At 39.4% G+C, this 24365-nt stretch overlaps 1 protein-coding gene across 1 annotated transcript in view; it reads left to right on the forward strand.

Annotated features, from left to right (window-relative positions):
• The first annotated feature begins 1430 nt into the window (after positions 1 to 1430).
• TSPAN17 (tetraspanin 17) overlaps positions 1431 to 24365 on the forward strand; it is a 244598-nt gene continuing 221663 nt past the window's right edge. Inside the window, exon 1 of the mRNA XM_053717045.1 lies at positions 1431 to 1779. Coding sequence (XP_053573020.1) covers positions 1693 to 1779 — 87 coding nt within the window. The 5' untranslated portion in view covers positions 1431 to 1692. The remainder of the gene's footprint in view (positions 1780 to 24365) is intronic.

A 24365-nucleotide genomic window follows, 5' to 3' on the forward strand; every position in this document is an offset into this window, starting at 1 on the left:
CTGAGTCGGACTGGAGCTCTCTGCCCTTTGCCAATCCAGCCACGGGCCCATCCATCTGGCCCATCAAGACTCACTCTCATTTCATCAGTCCATAAAACCTTAGAAAAATCAGTCTTGAGATATTTCTTGGCCCAGTCTTGACGTTTCAGCTTGTGTGTCTTGTTCAGTGGTGGTTGTCTTTCAGCCTTTCTTCCCTTGGCCATGTCTCTGAGTATTGCACACCTTGTGCTTTTGGGCACTCCAGTGATGTTGCAGCTCTGAAATATGGCCAAACTGGTGGCAAGTGGCATCTTGGCAGCTGCACGCTTGACTTTTCTCAGTTCATGGGCAGTTATTTTGCGCCTTGGATTTCCAACACGCTTCTTGCGACCCTGTTGACTATTTTGAATGAAACGCTTGATTGTTCGATGATCACGCTTCAGATGCTTTGCAATTTTAAGAGTGCTGCATCCCTCTGCAAGATATCTCACTATTTTTGACTTTTCTGAGCCTGTCAAGTCCTTCTTTTGACCCATTTTGCCAAAGGAAAGGAAGTTGCCTAATAATTATGCACACCTGATATAGGGTGTTGATGTCATTAGACCACACCCCTTCTCATTACAGAGATGCACATCACCTAATATGCTTAATTGGTAGTAGGCTTTCGAGCCTATACAGCTTGGAGTAAGACAACATGCATAAAGAGGATGATGTGGTCAAAATACTCATTTGCCTAATAATTCTGCACTCCCTGTAAAGTTGATTAAAATTGCATGCTCTATCTGAATCACAAAGAAAAAAAAATTGGGTTCAGTGTCCCTTAATGTCTCTTTACACATGTATAGAGCAATTTCACACACACAAAACTCCTGTGTAAAGCATTGTTACAAATGTATAAAATTTGATGAAATTGATAAAAAAAAATTGCTGGTTGAGGTTGGTGTGGGTGAGTACAACTCATATCTAAGTGCTGGCTAGGAAAGTCTATGGGGGAAATAGGGATTTTTGAAGTTCAATAATGGTGTATTGCCAAAAACAAATAAAAATAACACCCATAAGTGGAAGCGTTGATTTCTTTTTATATACAAATCCTTTATTAGTGTTTAATACACACACTTGTACCACTTTGTTATATGTTTTTTAATCACTTTTTAAGTGACAGATTAAATATTATTACTCAAGTGATCACTGTACTTTTATTTTGTATTAAAAAGAACACCCATACCAATGAGCCAAGAAAATAATTTATTTGCAATTCAAATCCCTATATTGATTTTAGCTGTAATTCCAATTTTAGAGTGTGAATTTTTTTTTTTTAATTTTAGAGTGTGAATTAAAAAGGAAAAAGCAGATGATGATAATAAAAAACGGCATCGGGTCCAGCAGATGTCGCTGCCCCAACCCTCCCATATGCAGGTCCCTCCTCTAGCTGGGAGGGACTGTGTTGATCATCCCCACATCAGGACAAGAAGGCACAGTAGACATGGATATCCCATTCCACAGACCGCAGGACGCCGTATAACAATTACCTGCCCTAAGTGTTCTGTGCATCTCCCAAATGTCAGCTCCAAGCTCCCGTGCAGATCCTGCATCTTACCTCCAGTTCAGACCTCCAACCCTGTGCACTGCCCCCTTAGCTGATTACTAGCTGATGTGTGTGTTTGGATTGATTCCCCCCCTGAGTCTTCCCCTTGCTGTCTCTGGATACAAATCATGTCTGGCAAACACCAGCATTTCAAGGGACCTGAAGTCAGCTGCTGCGTGAAATATTTCTTATTTGGATTCAACATTGTGTTCTGGGTGAGTTTCCTGGTTGATTGTGACTTTGGTTTAGTAAGGAGGGGGTTGGGAGGAGGCTGACTGTGGCTTTGTTTTGTGCCTGGGGGTGTAATGTATTCTGAGTGGGTGAGCTGGCCTTTCTTAGCACTTTCTATTGTTTGTGTTGTGCTGGTGTAATGAGCTGAGAAAGGCTGTATTATTCCTGTTTTTTTCCCCAAATGCTTTTTTTTTTCTTCACGTGGAGTCTGATGAACCTCTGCATTGAATTTTGTCATAGATACACAATAACCCCCAAACCGTTGTTACTGTAGATGGTTAAACTGCTTGTCAGTGTTTTAGTTTCTTGTCATTTATAAGAATTGTCCATAGTGTTTTGCAAGGGAAGAGTTAAACTGCATTGTAATGCCTCTGTCACTTGCAGTGGATTGAATATTATTTTGCACTGTGCTTTCCAGTTTAGGGTTAAAGCGTGCAGAGCGTATAAATGTGTGGGTGGCAGTGTTTTGCTTTCCCATCCATTAATCAATACTAAGAGCAGAGTGTATCTATGTATCGAGGTGTCAGTTTTTTGGCTGCAGACTTTCTGTATTCTTCTCCAAATATTTCCTGGATTACAGAAAAGCATAAGTGCTATTCTCCCCTCCTCTTGTATAATGCTGATTGTTACTGCCCATTCTAAACCCATTATATATAATAAATGGATAGCCGAAACTGCATGGTAGGAGGAGCATAAAGCCTAAGGTTAAAGGCACAGTATCTCTGTATGCAGTGCTATGTCAGGCAGGGTATTGGGTATTCTGTACTGTACACACTGAGCATTGTTTGTACAGTGCTGTCTCTGTTGTAAATAATGGGATCGTGAGCAGATACAGTCTGCTATTGTTTTATGATCAGATGACATCAAGCAGCAAACTCCCTATTAAATAACTTGTATGCTTTAGAACTTTATATTCTTTTTATATGGTGATCTGTATTATAAGACAGTGTGATGCTTAAATATATGCAGAATATATGATTAATAGAAATAAAGTGTATAGCCTTTGTCAGTATTGACTTGTTTTAAATATGTCTATTGTATCAGTTACATATTAATGCTTGCCATCACATTGTATTTCACAATTCATTTAACTTTACACAAAATGTGTAATTGTATGTTTTTCTTAGCAAAATTGTGTTTAGAACATGTAATTATCATCTAATTACTGCAAGTTGCATGAATTAACGTAATGTACCCAGTTACAAAATAAACTGGCACAACCAGAATGGGAATCATATTTATTTGGAGTCAGGAATAGCTCCATTTCGTACTTATAAGTGTGTATTATTATAGCATTTTCTTGTATGCCTGATAATTGCAGAGCTGCACTTTGTATTGGTTAACTTTTCCCAACACACACAACTGCCTTTTTAGTATTTGCTAGTACACAGTCTTGTGCATATTGCCAGCTGTAACAGAGTTAACCGGAAATACACTTAATAAATGTTCATTGGATACTGTCATGAGATATACACACTCATATCTGCAAGATCTGACAGGGACCATTCTGTAATTATGGGTTTTCCTGGCATCATTGCTTTGGGTTTCAAAAAGAATGTGGTTGACAGTAAATAGTTCAGTGTTTCATATCTGCGGACGCCTCTCAACCACAGTCTCTCTCTTAATATAAAGAAAGCCGTATAACAAAATGGCACTGCACATTGCAGCATTTCTATTTTAACAAAGATGCTGTAATATTTCTTGTTGTGGACTGCACATTGTCATAAAAATAAATGTTATTTGCATTCATGTCATTTATGGTCATTTTTCAAATGTTTAGTGTTTTTACTTTTTTCAATTATTTGTGATAAAAATATGTCTGAGTTTTTCAAGTGACATTATAAGGTTTTATTACATCAAACTCGAAAAAAATGCAAATGTTCTATCAGGTATCTTGAATTTTTATTATAATTGTTTATGAAGCAGAATAATGGTTTCTGTGCTTTTACAAAAGCAGCTTATTGGCTAGGGTGACCATATTGCTGATTTAAAAAGGGACACATGAAAAATACATATGTCAGGGTTCTTATACAAAACATTACTTTCAACAGCCCTGACATGTATTTTTCATATGTGTCCCTTTTTAAAGTGGCAATATGGTCACCCTATTATTGGCAAAACACAAAAGGGACTTGAAGATCAAAACTGAAATGTGCAAGAGTGCATTTAATTTGAAATAGAAGCATTTTCATAAGTTATTACTGTTTTAACAGCATACACACATATGCTATAGATTACTAGAACATCAGGATTCAAACACCATACCTGCTCATAGAGCTGGCAGTGTTGTGTATTTTAATTTGTGTCACATAAGCCACTGCTGCCTGTGAGAAGGTGTCATGTTTTTGAATACTGGTGCACGGGTTACTCGCAGAATATGTGCTTTTGTCACTAAAAAGTTACTTTTACTAATGACATTTATGTTTTCTATTAGAAGGATATTGCAGCAATATTTCTCTTAAAAATGTAAAGGAACCCATACATGTTTCAATTTTGACCATACTATCCCTTTAATTTAGAAAAAAAAAAAAACACTTTCGTACAGGAGTGTTTTTCATATCCTGCATTGTGACCTAAGGTTTAGCTCATCATTTTTAAAAGAATGTATTTCTTTATGGATGTAAAAGAGGGAATTTTAAAATGTGTAACAATTTTTGTTTTCTGCTAAATATGTTTGCTGTTCTGCAAAAAGAAAAACTAGCTTTTTAATTTGTTTTATTGATATGGGATATTTTTTTATTTGGGCGACTTTAGGTTCTATCTCATGGAATCACTTTTGCACCAACCAGCACTTCCTAATGGCTTATAAATACATTTAGGCAGCTTTATTTATTTTTAAAGAAAAATGTTGTTTTTTTTTTTTTTTGTTTTTTTTTTAAATTTATATACTGCTGCTTCATATTAATGAGAGAATATTTTGAGTTTAGTGGCCCATTATGAAGACTGGTCATTTGAGTTTATCCACCTGGTTTTATACTCTGATATATGGTTCCTGAGAAACCCTATTTTTGCGAGATATACAGTCTACAGTATTATATGTCTAATGTATATGTGTGTACGTGCGTATGTATGTGTATATTGCTAGGATATTAGACATAGCTGCTGTTTTAACTTACATTTTTTTTACTCTCAGTAGAGAGAGGGAGGGGGGATTTTCACATCATGATCTCCTGGTAGACCACAGTCTTGTTTGGGCACATCTGCCATATAGTATGTTCACTCGTGTCCGTGTGGTATCACAGCTTAGATGAGTAATCACACGTGGGCATGTTTCTTGGTATGAGGTACAAAATTACTCCTTTTCATCTGACTATATCTTAATTCTGCAGCAACTACATGATAATGTTGACATACAAATATATCGATTTTAGATGCTAAAGGGACAGGAAACCCCAAAATTTAATTCATGATTCAGATAGAACTTTCAATGTTAAACAACTTTTTTTAAAATTTTGCTTTTATTATCAAATATGTTTCATTCACTTGTTATCCTTTGCTGAAGGAACAACATTGCACTGCTGGCAGCTAGCTGAACACATCAAGTTATCCAATCGTAAGAAAAAAATGTGCGCAGGCACCAATTGGCAGCTAACTCCCACTAGTCTAGGATATGTGCATATACATTTTCAAAAATTGATGCCAAAAGAACTAAGCACATTTGAAAATAGAAGTGATTTTCAAAGTGTTTTAAAATGACATGCTCTGATAATTGCGATTTTAGAAGGTACATGTTAGTGCAATACTGGTTTGTAGAGAACAATCTCACTTGCATACATTAAAAAAAAATGTAATACACTTTAAAATGACCTCTTGAAAAAAAAGTAAATACAATCTCTCACAAAGTCATCCTACATTTCTTTATGTTCTGCATAGATATCGTCCATGTCTGTTTAATGCATTATAAATTACAAAATCCACTATGATTAGATCGTTATTTTCTAACACTACAGCTAATTTTAAGGGGCGGGGGATATGGGATTTTTTTTATAGTAAATTAGTGTGTGTCCCTTTTGAAAAGGTAATTTTGTTTTATTTTATGATGTGTTCACTGGAAGGTCCAGGTTCAAAGATAATGGAAAGTGACTGTTACTGGTTTTTCTATGTTCTGGGTAACTCCTAAGTCTGTAAATATGTCAACTATTGTTTTTTTAAGGGAAGGTAAACACTGTGGCAATGACAAACTGAATTTAAATGTATGCACTGCACACACATCGCTAACCTTAGTTTGGTTTAAAGGGACACTAAATACATTGTATGCACCTCCCTCTAATCCATGAGTGCTGTCATTATGGAACCTGGGTTACACTGCAGGTATCTGAAGGAGAGTTGTTGCACATTTGCAAACACATCAGCACTAGAATGTAGCGAAAGCTAGATTTTAAAAGACCTTTAAAACTTGACATTTCAGCAGTGCATACAATGTTTCATTATTGCAATATATATTCATTATTTCTCCAACATTGGTGTGTCCGGTCCACGGCGTCATCCTTACTTGTGGGATATTCTCTTCCCCAACAGGAAATGGCAAAGAGTCCCAGCAAAGCTGGTCACATGATCCCTCCTAGGCTCCGCCCACCCCTGTCATTCTCTTTGCCGTTGCACAGGCAACATCTCCACGGAGATGGTTAAGAGTTTTTTGGTGTTTAAATGTAGTTTTATTCTTCTATCAAGTGTTTGTTATTTTAAAATAGTGCTGGTATGTACTATTTACTCTGAAACAGAAAAGGATGAAGATTTCTGTTTGTAAGAGGAAGATGATTTTAGCAGACAGTAACTAAAATCGATTGCTGTTAACACACAGGACTGTTGAGATGAAGTAACTTCAGTTGGGGGAAACAGTTAGCAGTCTTTTCTGCTTAAGGTATGACTAGCCATATTTCTAACAAGACCATGTAATGCTGGAAGGCTGTCATTTCCCCTCATGGGGACCGGTAAGCCATTTTCTTAGTTAAACATAAAAGAATAAAGGGCTTCAAAAAGGGCTTAAAAACTGGTAGACATTTTTCTGGGCTAAAACAATTGCTTTACTAGGCATATTATGCAGATTCTAACTAATTATTGTAACGGTACCAACAGGATATCAAGGGTTAACACCAGGGAACAATGTCCTGCATAGGGAATCAGCAATTCACAACCCAGCCAGTTTTCAGGTTTAAAACAGAATGACATTTATTAAAAGGCTATGCCTAGTATTTATGCAGGTCTGACCCCCCCCCCCAGATGGGGGGGTTGAAAGAATATTGTACATTAGATAAAAGGGGAAGACGCCCTTTTATGAAACAATAGAATTACATTGTTTAAATACTTTAAACACAAGACACTCTTGGCTCTTCTTATCACTTAGGTGTTTTCTCTCTGAAGGTGATCAAACAATGGAATTCTCCTCACTAACTAAATTATGGCTGGAGCCAGCAACTTGTATTTAGAAGATTAGCTTCTTAAAGCTAAACACAGTTAACTCCTTCAGTCCTGAAAGAAGGGTCTGTCACATCTACATAGCACACAATACAGCATATAGACAACCTTTCTTACATTATAGTCCAGAAGTGGCTAGGTTTGCCACAATGCTCCCCCAGAACCAAGCCGGCATACACAGTCTGATCCCAACGGATCGGCTTGGGGATGTCCGGGGAAGTACTCACAGATCACTTTTCAAGTTCAGTTTGTCTGGACAACCCGTCGGCATTACCGTTTTGTTTCCCTGGGCGGTAATGGATGGTAAAGTCGAAGGGCTGCAGCGCCAAACTCCAGCGCAGCAGCCTGGCATTGTCCCCAGCCACACGGTTCAGCCACACCAACGGGTTGTGATCTGTGAGTAAGGAAAAAGGTTGTCCATACAGGTACGGCTGCAACTTTTTGAGGGCCCTGATTAAAATATAAAAGGTAACAGCAACTTGTAAGTAAACCAAACTAGGTTGTAGCTCCCCAAATAGGGCTTCAGCTACCGTCTCTGCATGGATGTTGGAGAGAGCAATGGCCTCGGGGTACCTAGTGGCATAGTCCACCACGGTTAAAATGTACCTCTTCCCGAAGGGACTGGGCTTGGGTAGTCACAGGGTTAATATCAGCGGGACCCATGGGAGCATAGACAGAAACAAGGGGGGCCAAGTCATTTCCAAGGAGAACATCAGCAGGTAAGTCCTTCTTGACCCCCACATTCACAGGTCTAGTGCCCACTCCCCAATCCAAATGTACCCTGGCAACAGGTAGGCGGAACACAGTGCCCCCTGCTACCCTCACAGCCACAGTGTCTCCAGTGTGCTGTTTCTCAGACACCAAGTTCTCTTGAAGCAAGGTCATGGTAGCACCAGTATCCCGTAGACCACTGACCTCCTTCCCATTCACTTTAACCAGTCGCCGGTTATTCCGGTGGGCAGCTTGCACGGGGTCGGCTTCATGTAGGCTGCCCCAGCATTCTGGCGCCTCTACGTAGCGAGCCGCAGGCTGAGGATTATGTGGGATTCCGCCGGCGGGTCTTCTCCAGGACTGTGCTTGGTTTGCTGCGTTTAGGGGACACTCTGGTCTTTTGTGCCCTAGTTGCTTACATCCAAAGCACCGAATAGGTTGTGAGTAGCCCCGCGAATTGAACCGGGCTCTCTGAGGGTAGTTCGTGGCCGGAGGCCGTGTGGTATAGCGGTGCGCTGGGGGTTGGTAACTGGCAGCTGCTGGGGTGACTGGGGGTCTGTACTCCACTCTAGCAGTGGGCAATCGGTATACTGCTCCCCCTGCCCCTCGTACTGCCACGGATCCGCCAGTGGGTGCTGTATCCGGCACCAAATGGGGAGCTATCAGGGTTAAAGTAGCTCCCGAATCCCGAAGTCCCTGGACCGACATCACCTCATGCAGAATTCCCAGGGGTTCCTCGGCTTGGGTGCTCAACAACTCATGAGCGGCTGGCTCCGTGTGGTAATGGTGAGCAGCCGCCCTTGGGGCCAGGTTCTGTCTGACCTGGTTCCAAGCTTGTCTGCTCCGATTTTGGGTGCACTCACGTGCCATATGTCCCCACTGCTTGCAGGTGTGGCATTGTATATTCGCCCGTCCGTTGTATCGTGAGGGGGGTGGTGGATTCCCTGGGGCTGAGCGAAAAGGTGCCTCTGTGGGGGTGTTAGGCTGTAGTCCATGGTGCCTCCTGGCATCAAAATGCTGGTCTGCTAATCTGGCTGCTTCGGTTAAGGTGAGGGGTTTTCGATCTCTCACCCATTCTTGGGCTTCTGGGGACAAGCCGTTAAAGAATTGCTCCAACAGCATCAGTTGTCGCAATTCTTCCATGGTGGTAGCTTGGCTGGCCTGTATCCACCCTTGAGATGCTTGATCCAGCTTGTGGGCCCATTCTGCATGTGAATCTCTTTCTGGCTTGCGCAGGCCTCTAAACTTGCGCCGGTATGCCTCTGGGGTAATGGCATATCTTTCCAAGATCGCTCTCTTCACTTTAGCGTAATCCTTGCTGTCCTCCCTGGGTACAGCGCGATACGCTTCCGCTGCTCTACCGGCTAGCTTGCCTGCTAGCACCGGCACCCATACGGACTGCTCCAAATCATGTAACTCGCACAGTCTCTCAAAATCCTGTAAATACCCATCGATCTCATCCTTCTCCTCACAAAACATTTTAAATGCATGGTATGGGATTTTGGGTCTTACTGGGTTGCTGAGTGCGTCCAAAATGGATTCTGCTTGGGAGGATGCATTCCGCGGACTGTGTGCCATCACGTACTCCTGCACATCTGCCATTACCACGGATAGCATATCCCGTGGTACAGGTTGGGGTAAAAATTCCAGCCTGGTCCTCATTTCCCTCTGGTATAGGGTCTCCTCCATGGCTGCTGGAGGCGTAGCGCTGCGAGCTCTGTCTCCCTCCATCAGCTCAGCAATTAATATAGCCTTGGGTTTGCTGCTGCCTATCTTTCCCCTGGCTTCTAGCAGTTCCTTTAACGTTTGTCTCTTTAGCTTAGAATAATCTATCTCCATTCACTTCGGTCCCTGGTACTCCTTCCATCTTAGTCAGTATTGTAGTAATCCCCCTCTTCCTGAGGTTACTGGCTTGTGTAGTTGCTCTTCTGGGCGATAAGGTTCATTCCGTCGCTTGCCACCAATTGTAACGGTACCAACAGGATATCAAGGGTTAACACCAGGGAACAATGTCCTGCATAGGGAATCAGCAATTCACAACCCAGCCAGTTTTCAGGTTTAAAACAGAATGACATTTATTAAAAGGCTATGCCTAGTATTTATGCAGGTCTGACCCCCCCCCCCCCAGATGGGGGGGTTGAAAGAATATTGTACATTAGATAAAAAGGGGAAGACGCCCTTTTATGAAACAATAGAATTACATTGTTTAAATACTTTAAACACAAGACACTCTTGGCTCTTCTTATCACTTAGGCGTTTTCTCTCTGAAGGTGATCAAACAATGGAATTCTCCTCACTAACTAAATTATGGCTGGAGCCAGCAACTTGTATTTAGAAGATTAGCTTCTTAAAGCTAAACACAGTTAACTCCTTCAGTCCTGAAAGAAGGGTCTGTCACATCTACATAGCACACAATACAGCATATAGACAACCTTTCTTACATTATAGTCCAGAAGTGGCTAGGTTTGCCACAATTATTGGTATTATAATCTTGGGGAACGTTTAGAAAAACGGCAGGCACTGTGTTGGACACCTTTTTCAGATGGGGGCCTTTCTAGTTATAGACAGAGCCTCATTCTGGGACTGTATAGGGGTTAAATGTAAAAACGGCTCCGGTTCCGTTAATTTAAGGGTTAAAAAATTTGGTGTGCAATACTTTTAATGCTTTAAGACACTGTGGTGAAATTTTGGTGAATTTTGAACAATTCCTTCATACTTTTTCACATATTCAGTAATAAAGTGTTTTCAGTTTGAAATTTAAAGTGACAGTAACGGTTTTATTTTAAAACGTTTTTTGTGCTTTGTTGACAAGTTTAAGCCTGTTTAACATGTCTGTACCATCAGATAATCTATGTTCTATATGTATGAAAGCCAATGTGTCTCCCCATTTAAATTTATGTGATAATTGTGCCATAGTGTCCAAACAAAGTAAGGACAGTAATGCAACAGATAATGATATTGCCCAAGATGATTCCTCAAATGAGGGGAGTAAACATGATACTACATCATCCCCTACTGTGTCTACACCAGTTATGCCCACACAGGAGGCCCCTAGTACATCTAGTGCGCCAATACTTATTACCATGCAACAATTAACGACTGTAATGGATAACTCCATAGCAAATCTTTTATCCAAAATGCCTACTTATCAGAGAAAGCGCGATTGCTCTGTTTTAAACACTGAAGAGCAAGAGGACGCTGATGATAACTGTTCTGACATACCCTCACACCAATCTCAAGGGGCCATGAGGGAGGTTTTGTCAGATGGGGAAATTTCAGATTCAGGAAAATTTTCTCATCAAGCTGAACCTGATGTTGTGACATTTAAATTTAAATTAGAACATCTCCGCGCACTGCTTAAGGAGGTGTTATCTACTCTGGATGATTGTGACAATTTGGTCATTCCAGAGAAATTATGTAAGATGGACAAGTTCCTAGAGGTTCCGGTGCCCCCCGACGCTTTTCCTATACCCAAGCAGGTGGCGGACATAGTAAATAAAGAGTGGGAAAGGCCCGGCATACCTTTTGTTCCCCCCCCTATATTTAAGAAATTATTTCCTATAGTCGACCCCAGAAAGGACTTATGGCAGACAGTCCCCAAGGTCGAGGGGGCGGTTTCTACTCTAAACAAATGCACTACTATTCCTATCGAAGATAGTTGTGCTTTCAAAGATCCTATGGATAAGAAATTAGAGGGTTTGCTTAAAAAGATTTTTGTACAGCAAGGTTACCTTCTACAACCAATTTCATGCATTGTTCCTGTCACTACGGCAGCGTGTTTCTGGTTCGAGGAACTAGAAAAATCGCTCAGTAAAGAATCTTCGTATGAGGAGGTTATGGACAGAGTTCAAGCACTTAAATTGGCTAACTCTTTTGTTTTAGATGCCGCTTTGCAATTAGCTAGATTAGCGGCGAAAAATTCAGGGTTTGCTGTCGTGGCGCGCAGAGTGCTTTGGCTAAAGTCTTGGTCAGCGGATGTGTCTTCCAAGACAAAATTGCTTAACATTCCTTTCAAAGGTAAAACATTATTTGGACCTGATTTGAAAGAGATTATTTCAGACATCACTGGGGGAAAGGGCCACACCCTCCCACAGGATAGGTCTTTTAAGGCTAATAATAAGCCTAATTTTCGTCCCTTTCGCAGAAACGGACCAGTCTCTAATTCTGTATCCTCTAAGCAAGAGGGTAATACTTCACAACCCAAACCAGCCTGGAAACCAATGCAAGGCTGGAACAAGGGTAAGCAGGCCAAGAAGCCTACCACTGCTACCAAAACAGCATGAAGGGATAGCCCCCGATCCGGGACCGGATCTAGTGGGGGGCAGACTTTCTCTCTTTGCTCAGGCTTGGGCAAGAGATGTTCAGGATCCTTGGGCGCTAGAAATAGTTTCTCAAGGTTATCTCCTGGAATTCAAGGAACTACCCCCAAGGGGAAGGTTCCACAGGTCTCAATTATCTTCAAACCAAATAAAGAGACAGGCATTCTTACATTGTGTAGAAGACCTGTTAAAGATGGGAGTGATACATCCAGTTCCAATAAGAGAACAAGGAATGGGATTTTATTCCAATCTGTTCATAGTTCCCAAAAAAGAGGGAACATTCAGACCAATTTTGGATCTAAAGATCCTAAACAAATTTCTCAGGGTACCATCGTTCAAAATGGAAACTATTCGAACGATCCTACCTACTATCCAGGAAAATCAATTTATGACTACCGTGGATTTAAAGGATGCGTACCTACATATTCCTATCCACAAGGAACATCATCAGTTCCTAAGGTTCGCTTTTCTGGACAAGCATTACCAGTTTGTGGCACTTCCATTTGGATTAGCCACTGCTCCAAGGATTTTCACAAAGGTACTAGGGTCCCTTCTAGCGGTTCTAAGACCAAGGGGCATTGCAGTAGTACCTTACTTGGACGACATCCTGATTCAAGCATCGTCCCTGTCAAAAGCAAAGGCTCATACGGACATCGTCCTAGCCTTTCTCAGATCTCACGGATGGAAGGTGAACAAAGAAAAAAGTTCTCTGTCCCCGTCAACAAGTTCCCTTCTTGGGAACAATAATAGATTCCTTAGAAATGAGGATTTTTCTGACAGAGGTCAGAAAATCAAAACTTCTAAGCTCTTGTCAAGTACTTCATTCTGTTCCTCGTCCTTCCATAGCGCAGTGCATGGTCCTTTTGCACGAATTCATCTAAGACCATTACAACTGTGCATGCTCAGACAGTGGAATGGGGATTATACAGACTTGTCTCCGACGATTCAAGTAGATCAAAAGACCAGAGATTCACTCCGTTGGTGGCTGACCCTGGACAATCTGTCACAGGGAATAAGCTTCCGCAGACCAGAGTGGGTCATTGTCACGACCGACGCCAGCCTAGTGGGCTGGGGCGCGGTCTGGGAATCCCTGAAAGCTCAGGGTCTATGGTCTCGGGAAGAGTCTCTTCTCCCGATAAACATTCTGGAACTGAGAGCGATATTCAATGCTCTCAGAGCTTGGCCTCAACTAGCAAAGGCCAAATTCATAAGGTTTCAGTCAGACAACATGACGACCGTTGCATATATCAATCATCAAGGGGGAACAAGGACTTCCCTGGCGATGAAAGAAGTGACCAAGATAATTCAATGGGCGGAGGATCACTCCTGCCACTTGTCTGCGATCCACATCCCAGGAGTGGAAAATTGGGAAGCAGATTTTCTGAGTCGTCAGACATTCCATCCGGGGGAGTGGGAACTCCATCCGGAAATCTTTGCCCAAATAACTCAATTATGGGGCATTCCAGACATGGATCTGATGGCGTCTCGTCAGAACTTCAAGGTTCCTTGCTACGGGTCCAGATCCAGGGATCCCAAGGCGACCCTAGTAGATGCACTAGTAGCACCTTGGACCTTCAACCTAGCTTATGTATTCCCACCGTTTCCTCTCATCCCCAGGCTGGTAGCCAGGATCAATCAGGAGAGGGCCTCGGTGATCTTGATAGCTCCTGCGTGGCCACGCAGGACTTGGTATGCAGACCTGGTGAATATGTCATCGGCTCCACCATGGAAGCTACCTTTGAGACAGGACCTTCTTGTTCAGGGTCCATTCGAACATCCGAATCTGGTTTCCCTCCAACTGACGGCTTGGAGATTGAACGCTTGATTTTATCAAAGCGTGGGTTTTCAGATTCTGTAATAGATACTCTGATTCAGGCTAGAAAGCCTGTAACTAGAAAAAATTACCATAAAATATGGAAAAAATATATCTGTTGGTGTGAATCTAAAGGATTCCCATGGAACAAGATAAAAATTCCTAAGATTCTATCCTTTCTACAAGAAGGTTTGGAGAAAGGATTATCTGCAAGTTCTCTGAAGGGACAGATCTCTGCTTTATCTGTTTTACTTTACAAAAGACTGGCAGCTGTGCCAGATGTTCAAGCATTTGTTCAGGCTCTGGTTAGGATCAAGCCTGTTTACAGACCTTTGACTCCTCCCTGGAGTCTAAATCTAGTTCTTTCAGTTCTTCAAGGGGTTCCGTTTGAACCCTTACATTCCGTAGATATTAAGTTATTATCTTGGAAAGTTTTGTTTTTGGTTGCAATTTCTTCTGCTAGAAGAGTTTCAGAGTTATCTGCTCGGCAGTGTTCTCCGCCCTATCTGGTGTTCCATGCAGATAAGGTGGTTTTGCGTACTAAGCCTGGTTTTCTTCCGAAAGTTGTTTCCAACAAAAAATATTAACCAGGAGATAGTTGTACCTTCTTTGTGTCCGAATCCAGTTTCAAAGAAGGAACGTTTGTTACACAATTTGGACGTAGTCCGTGCTCTAAAATTCTATTTAGAGGCTACTAAAGATTTCAGACAAACATCTTCCTTGTTTGTTGTTTATTCTGGTAAAAGGAGAGGTCAAAAAGCGACTTCTACCTCTCTTTCCTTTTGGCTTAAAAGCATTATCCGATTGGCTTATGAGACTGCCGGACGGCAGCCTCCTGAAAGAATCACAGCTCACTCCACTAGGGCTGTGGCTTCCACATGGGCCTTCAAGAACGAGGCTTCTGTTGACCAGATATGTAAGGCAGCGACTTGGTCTTCACTGCACACTTTTGCCAAATTTTACAAATTTGATACTTTTGCTTCTTCGGAGGCTATTTTTGGGAGAAAGGTTTTGCAAGCCGTGGTGCCTTCCATTTAGGTGACCTGATTTGCTCCCTCCCTTCATCCGTGTCCTAAAGCTTTGGTATTGGTTCCCACAAGTAAGGATGACGCCGTGGACCGGACACACCAATGTTGGAGAAAACAGAATTTATGCTTACCTGATAAATTACTTTCTCCAACGGTGTGTCCGGTCCACGGCCCGCCCTGGTTTTTTAATCAGGTCTGATGAATTATTTTCTCTAACTACAGTCACCACGGTATCATATGGTTTCTCCTATATATATTTCCTCCTGTCCGTCGGTCGAATGACTGGGGTGGGCGGAGCCTAGGAGGGATCATGTGACCAGCTTTGCTGGGACTCTTTGCCATTTCCTGTTGGGGAAGAGAATATCCCACAAGTAAGGATGACGCCGTGGACCGTACACACCGTTGGAGAAAGTAATTTATCAGGTAAGCATAAATTCTGTTTTTACTATTTTGCAGTCTTTTGTTGTAAAATACATCTAAAAATTGTGCTAGTTTCACTTTCTCCCAGGGAGGCTTCAGTTAATACTTTTAGGCAATTTATGTGAGCTTTTGTTTTCTTTTCCCTCCCTAAGCTTCTATGGTTATGCATGCTTTTAAAAGGTAGATTATCAGTTTTGCATCAACAATCATTATAGGGAAATCATTATTTGCAATAATAGTTCAGTTGAATCAGTGCTACGCCACCTTAAAGGGACATAAAACAAGTTGGGATATAGACAAACTATAATATGTACTTTAATTACTTTACCTGCAAATTTATAATGCAGTGCCTCACCATTAACGCTTTCATTTAAGTTTCCGAATTGTACAGCTCTAACTCCTCCCACACATTTCCTTCTATGGCTGTATCTATATCTATTGTTGTATTGGTAGAAGGTAAAAGTGAATAGGGATTATCTGTTGGAGCATTCCTAGAAGCTGTGAACTCAGTTGAAATACAATGCCTGTGTCTAAACACTGATAAGGGGGGTGGAGCTCAGTGCTCCAGACAGCTTAGCTATGTAATTCAGTTTGATTATTTTAAAATACTTGCCAGCAATTTTTTTTTTTATGCAAACTATTTTTAATCAATTCACCCTTTTAGGATATGCACAGATCTCAACCTGTGTTATGGCACTTTAAGGGAATACAAGACGCCAGGCTATTCCAGTGTGCCCATTTGCAAATAAAGTTTTTGTTATATCTGAATACTAGTTTGTGATTGGTTAGCAGGGGTTCTTTTGTTCTGGAGACAGGGAAATCAGTGAAAAGAATAAACCTAAACAATATATTTATTTGACAAAATAAAGCTATAGTTCTCATTGCAAAAGTATTCTTAAATATGAAAGTTCATAATCCATGTAGTTTACAATTTGTGTTTAATGTTTCTTTAACGTGACAGAACCTATAATTAGATGTAGGTGGGAAATAACCTCAATACTATGCTTATAAAACATATTTAATGTCCCTTTAAATATTCATACTATAAAAGTTTTTTTTTTGGTATAAATAATTTGAAGTTTCATTGCAGAAAAAAAAAGGGAAAAAATTCCAAACTAATGTACATTTCAACCCCAAGGCAGAACATGCAGTGATCTGAGATGTCATCGCAGAAAATGCATAATGTCTGCAGAAAGAACAGGACACATGCAGGAACTGGTACTGCTTTAACTTTGCAGCGCTGTTCTCTTCAAACAGAGCCGTGCTCTGGCTGCACTGTGTAGGTGCTTTTTGAAGTTGTAGATCAGGATACACATACATCACTTCTATAACACATCACTCTCTGAAACCTCAGTTTTCAAGATTACAAAGAAACCTATAGCATACATAAACAATGCAGAAATATATAAATCAGAAATCAAAAAAGTTCATCCTTCAATGTCCAAAACTTACCTTTTGTAATAATCAGTCCTCTATAAACCTTTCTAGGTTATCAATCCATTAATAGGGGGCACCCTGTCGAGCAATGTAGAAACAGAACAAACACAAGACTCTGATTAGTAATACTATGGCTTGTTCTACACTTCCTGATTACTGCTGCAACTGTTTTTTGACTGATTTTTAATTGGTCACTGATCTTTCTGTATCCTTTTCCATCTTATTGAAGTCTCACAATCATATTTCTCAATTCCTCTTGCAATTCTTTTCCATGTGGAGCCATAATGCAGACATTCAGATAGACACAACCCCTAGGTCCACAACTGAGAAAGTTCAGGTGTTCACAGGTCCTTTTTATAACCATGTATTTCATGCAATTAGGCTAATTGTAAATCACAGATGTACTCAATTTTGTTTCAATTATCACAGGTTTTCTAACTTGTGTGTCAGTAATACAGATGGAGGCCTGTATTTTTAACCTTTTGCCGCCGTTATGCCGTTGTATTCCGTCACAACGGCGCTGGGCTTTAAAGCCATTATGACGGAATACAACGTCATAGCCAATGGCTGTCCTGAGGATTTGATCGCGGTCTGGAGGGCGTTCCTAGCATCATAGGGACGCCCCCCAGACCAGATTCCATAATTGAAACCTTGTGATCGTTTGCACGATCGCGTGATTTCAATTTGTCTACATCGGAACGTTGTTCCGATGTAGACTTTATAACCTGGTCACGAAAAGGTTAATATAGCCTTTATAAAATATTTGTTTTTGTTCATAAGAAAAAATGCTCTGCTTGTCAATATAGAAATAAAGCATTTAATGAGAGGTGATAGAATTTTGAATCATTTTGACATTTAAAGGGACAGTCAAGTCCAAAAAAACTTTCATGATTTAAATAGGGCATGTAATTTAAACAACTTTCCAATTTACTTTTAGCACAAATTTTGCTTTGTTCTCTTTGTATTCCTAGTTGAAAGCTAAACCTAGAAGGTTCATATGCTAATTTCTTACACCTCGAAGGCCGCCTCTAATCTGAAAGCATTTTGACAGTTTTTCACCACTAGAGGGCATTTAGTTCATGCGTTTCATACAGATAACATTGAGCTCACGCATGTGAAGCTCCTAGGAGTGAGCACTGATTGGCTAAAATGCAAGTCTGTCAAAAGAACTGAAATAACGGGGCAGTCTGCAGAGGCTTAGATACAAGGTAACCACAGAGTTAAAAAGTGTATTATTATAACTGTGTTGGTTATGCAAAACTGGGGAATGGGTAATAAAGGGATTATCTACCTTTTTAAACAACAAAAAAATCTCGTGTTGACTGTCCCTTTAAGTAATATTGCACAGGGTTTTACTCACTACTGGTAAATAAGAAGAGAACAAATAAAAAAAATAGCAATTAACCATATAAAACTTCAACCTAAACCTCACTAGAGCTCACTGCTTAGAAACATCTGACGTACGTACATTTAATCTCTTCCTTGGATCCTGCCATTCATCACACAGCACCATTCCATGGAGAGCCAAGCAACCCTCCTCCTCCAAAGAATACACTTCCATTCTCCAGATATACAGGACAGTGACAGTAACCATCCCCTGGTGATATGAACATCCTTAAAGGGACAGTATACATCAATTTTCATATAACTGCATGTAATAGACACTACTGTAAAGAATAATCACAGATACTGATATAAAAATCCAGTATAAAAACGTTTAAAAACGTACTTAGAAGCTTCCAGCTTAGCTCTATTTAAAAGGTTACTGGAACACCCACTGCAAGTGGGAAATATCAGACACTCCCCCTCCCCCTTCCTTTGCATATGAAAAGGCCCTTAAGCAAGCTGGAGTAGGTATACGTCGGTATTCTTCTAAAACTTTGGGGCTTGGTTAGGAGTCTGAAAAACAGAGCAATGTTATTTAAAAATAAGCAAAACTATCCATTTTTAAAAAAACAAAACTTTATGGGCTATATAAATATATCATCTACAAACATTTATGCAAAGTAAAAACGATAATGTCCCTTTAAGCTATGGCTAATTTAGTAGCTAGTTCTATCTATATATCTATCCAAAGAAATCTAGCGGGCTTGTCCAGTGTCTTCAGGCCTAAATGAAAAATTGCTATGTCAGGGAACAGTACATTTAGCAACTATAATTCCCTCAAAAGTATAGCAATTTGTTCCACAAGGGTTTTAATTTTGGGCACTACTACCAAATATGTATGCGAGTTCCTAGACCCATGCAACCCCTCCAACAGGAGGCCCAACAGTCGAGATTTGACAAGTCTGCACTGGGACAATATGCCCTGACTAGTTATTTCACAAATAACTCATAGTGAGAGAGTGAACGACCTAGTATATTTTATTGCTAAATGCCATGTGTCTGTGTGTAGTACCCAACCCCTTTCTCACTCTTTATAGTATGTGATTTGACCAAAAACAGGGAATATAACAAAATGTTATAGTGGAAGGATAGGGGTTTATACAGCTGCTTTTCCCTCTGAGTACCACTCCCATGATCTAAGAAGAGAAAGTTTTACATGAGGGCTGGATGGCTGCCTGAATTTTAGATACGTTTTTAAAGGGACACTATACCCAAACATTTTCTTTCATGATTAAGGTAGAGAATACATTTTTAAACAATATTCCAATTTACTTCTATTACTTAATTTGCTTCATTCTTTAGATATACTTTAATGAAGAAATAGCAATGCACAAGGTGAACCAATCACAGGAGGCATCTATGTGTAGCTACCAATCAGCAGCTACTAAGCCTATCTAGATATGCTTTTCAGCAAAGAATATCAAGAGAATGAAGCAAAATAGATAATAGAAGTAAATTAGAAAGTTGTTTATAATTGTATGCTCTTTCTAAATCATAAAAGAAAACATTTGGGTTTCATGTCCCTTTAACTTTTAAAATAGATTTTTGTTGTAGGAATATTGAAACTAAAGTTAAGTGGCATATGTAGTGCACTGATTTAAACACTTCAGTTTGTAATGCCCTTAAGGGACAGGGAACTGCAAAGACTTTGATACCATGGTTTAAACTTGACAATAACTTACTTTTCAGGAGCAACACTTAAGTTTTATTAGTCATCATATTTTTTTTTTTTTTTTTTTCTAGGCAAAATAAGTTTTTCTATATTAAAAAAACATGCTTGAAAGAGCATGTGCCCTGTGTTCTAGTATACAAATTATTTCACAATGGGCGCTAAACTAAGAGAATCTGTTCTATTTTTATGAGTTTGCACAAAAAGTATGTGGCTGGCAAATTGAAACCATTCCATAGGTGTCAAGTGAGGATGTAACTACATGCAGAATAATTAAAATGTTTAGTATAAGTGATTAGGTAATTGTTTGAAAGCACATTCTTAAAGTTTATGTGAAACGGTAGGTGATGTAAAAGTGCTCTTTACAACTACTCTACTTAATATTTTTAAATATTTCTAACATGCATATGGAAGAGCACTATTTACACCTGTTACTAGTCTTTAATGCAAATGTTTTTAGGTTGCAGCTTTTTAAACTACCCTGATGTACATGGTTTTATGCAACATATAGACAGGGATATATTGCTTACTGACTGATAGGGAGAACTTCTACTACTTTAAATGGAAATAAATTAAAATTAAGCTTGCATGATTTAGAGAGTGAGCATTTTAAGACGCTTTTAAATTCACTTCTGTTACATTTTTTTGTCTTGGTATCCTTTGTTGAAAAGCATATGGAAATATGTTCAGCATTTGCAATGCACTACTGGAAGCTAGCTGGTGATTAGTGATTACACACATTTACCAGTGTATTGCTGGGCTGGAGATGATTTTAACAGTGCTTAACCTCTTTGCAAGGGATACACACACACACACACACACACACATATATATATATATATATATATATATATATATATATATATATATATATATATATATATATATATATATATATATATATATATATATAATAAAATGCTCTAACATTACTTTATATATCTTTTATGTCCCTTTAATTGGTCGACAAGGGCATGTAACAAGTATAAGCTCTAATAGTTGTTTTTTTGATTTTTGTTTGTTAAAATGTATTTCATTGTTGCCTTAAAGGGAGATGGGATTTTAATATTAAAGTGATGGTAAACTCTCCCCTTTTTAAAATCAGATCTGGAATGTAAGTGCTATTTTAGATGAAGTTTGATTCATTAGCTGTAATGAAGATGCAGTATAACATGCTTTTTAATATAGATATGAAATTCAAATACTGCATGCTCCTCCGCCCACTTCAAAAGTAAATTTTTCTGTGAGCTAACAGATTGAATTGTTGTCCAATCAGCGCTCTCCCCATATGGCACTTTTGTTGTAGCTAGAGCATTGATTGGAGAGTAATTCAATCATTTAGTTGACAGGAAAATTGACTTTTGAAGTGGGTGGTGTAACGTGGGGTATTTGAATTTCATATCTATATTAATAACTAAGTTATAGCGCATCTTCATTACACATGATGAATTAAACTCCCATCTAAAATAGCGCTTACATTCCAGATCTGATTTTAAAAAGGGGAGAGTTTACCATCACTTTAAGCTTTCACTATTCAGAAAGATCAGGCAATTTAATTGAATTTGTACATTTGGTCTATCTCTCATAAAATGTACTTCTTTTTCTGGTATGCAGGTATGCTCAGGCACCTGAACACTGTACGTGTAACATTGCTAAAAACACTGATGTTATAGAATGCTAAAGACACACGCACCTTCCTGAACTCCAGGATTAATGGTTTATTGGCCATATTTTGCGACTCTGCAGATGCTAAAGTTGGTGTCTGGTTCTTGACTAATTCAGTGGGGAATTTATTGTGGGATAGTTATGCAGAAATTAGTTTTATTTTCTAGAATGTCCATAAACTAAGACCAGGTTCAGCGTGGAAAGGATACAGATTTTATTTTTCCAAACCTCTACACCTTGCGTTTTTGCATCCGTTTCCTGCTTTTGTAGAATCATACTATTGTTTTTCTGTAGGTGGTATCCTGTCTGCAGCAGTTAAGGGCATGCTCTTTGCATGTTTTACATCTCATGAGTTCTGCCTAGTTTTGATTAGTCTTTTTGTTTGTGTACGTTGCAAAGTCAATGTACACATTTTATTCTCAAAATCCTCTAAGGGGGAGAAAAAACAGCCCTTTTAAAGGGACAGTCAACACCAGAATTGTTGTTGTTTTAAAAGATAGATGATCCCTTTTTTTACCCATTCCCCAGTTTTGCATAACCAACAAAGTTATAATGATACACGTTTTACCTCTGTAATTACCTTGTATCTTTGCTTCTGCAAACTGCATAATTTTAGTTCTTTTGACAGACTTGCATTTTAGCCAGTCAGTGGTGACTCCTAGGTAACTTCACGTGCGTGAGCTCAATGTTACCTATATGACACACATGAACTCACACCCTGTAGTGGTGAAAAACTGTCAAAATGCATTCAGATTAGAGGCGGCCTTCAAGGTCAAAGAAATTAGCATATGAGCCTACCTAGGTTTAGCTTTCAATTAAGTATACCAAGAGAACAAAGCACAATTGGTGATAAAAGTGAATTGGAAAGGTTGTTTAAAATTACATGCCCTATTTGAATCATGAAAGTTTATTTTGGACTTGACTGTCCATTTTAATATCTAGTGTACAGAATAAAAAAAAACTAAAAGTGATACAAGCCAAAACCATATTTTTTATTTGATGTGCATGGATGGCATTTAATAGTTTATATAAACTTTTGAACAATCGTTTTTTTAGAATGGGCATGTCTAATATAAGGCCTTTAGCGTCACAATGGCCCTACAATAATTGTCTGACGCAACTGAATATGGTAATTGTCTGAAACAGGGAGCATTCTTTTTTTAAAAAACGTATATTTTGTTAACTTGGCTTTATTCCTCTTCAAGCAGCAAATATGCACCAATAGAGATGTATGAAATTAGAGGAAACCCCTCTTGGTGTGTTTTTCTGTGTATCAAAGAAACTCACTTGTCCCATCCAAAACAATGTATCTGAAGCATTGTTAATTTAGAGGCTTTGTTTGTGTATGTTTTGTAAATTTCTATAAAGTACATTATTGTAATTAGCAACCTTTGTTGCTGATATTCTAGAGAAAAAAATGTATGGGCAAACACAGACTCAAGACTATAATGAGTCTGTATTTTAAAGCATTTTTTCTTTTAGTACCTTTTATTAAGCCAAGTCTAGAAAGTAGATCTAACTGCTTTGCTGCAAAGCTCCGTTATAAATACCTGCACTAATATTATGATATTAGCGAATTGAATTATCTTGTGTTTAGTAATGTAGACTGTCAACTGATTTTTTTTTTTTTTACATGACCCCCCCCATTAAACTTAAAACATAACACATGCAAAAGTTTCATTATTGAATGTGTAATACAATAAGGTTGTTCTTTCTGTATTAGTTTTGCTTTTTCCTGTAAAATCTGAAAATTGTGCGTGTTCCCCTTTCCCCTAGGGGTCGATTTATCAAAGGCTTCGACCCACTACGGCTGCAGGTTCTCACAAGAACCTGCACACCGTATTTAACAAGCAGCGGTCATCAGACCACTGCTTTCCAAACCTTTTCGCCACCTCTAAGGTGGAGAAATTCAATCTCCCCGGTCTTGTCCGACCAGGGAAATTGACAGCTCCTGCCCGTTCGTGGTTGGTTGTGCTTGGGCAGGGGATGGGATTGCACGCAAGCGCAACATAGCGCTCGTGTGCAATGCTGAATTCCTCCAGGGGAAGAATTTTATACGCGCCTCTGTCTGCCTCCAGCTTGATAAATCGCCCTCTTAGGGTGGCTTTTTATCTACTGTTTTGTGAACTGGTTTATTAGGAGTTATGCCTCAACAATTATGGTACAAAAATCCTTATATTATTCTTATTAAAGGGACAGTCTACACCAGAATTTTTATTGTTTTAAAAGATAGATAATCCCTTTATTACCCATTCCCCAGTTTTGCATAACCAACACTGTTATATTAATATACTTTTTACCTCTGTGATTACCTTGTATCTAAGCCTCTGCAAACTGCCCCTTTATTTCAGTTCTTTTGACAGACTTGAAGTTTAGCCAATCAGTGCCTGATTCCAGATAACTTCACGTGCACGAGCACAGTGTTATCTATATGAAATACGTGAACTAACACCCTCTAGTGGTGAAAAACTGTTAAAATGCATTCTGAAAAGAGGTGGCCTTCGAGGTCTAAGAAATTAGCATATGAACCTCCTAGGTTAAGCTTTCAACTAAGAATACCAAGAGAACAAAGCAAAATTGGTTATAAAAGTAAATTGGAAAATTGTTTAAAATTACATGCTCTATCTGAATCATGAACGTTTATTTTGGCCTAGACTGTCCCTTTAAGAATAATACTTGTGATAAGTTCTTTTTAGCTGATATATCT

Source organism: Bombina bombina, chromosome 6 (assembly GCF_027579735.1).
Source record: "Bombina bombina isolate aBomBom1 chromosome 6, aBomBom1.pri, whole genome shotgun sequence".
NCBI lineage: Eukaryota > Metazoa > Chordata > Amphibia > Anura > Bombinatoridae > Bombina > Bombina bombina.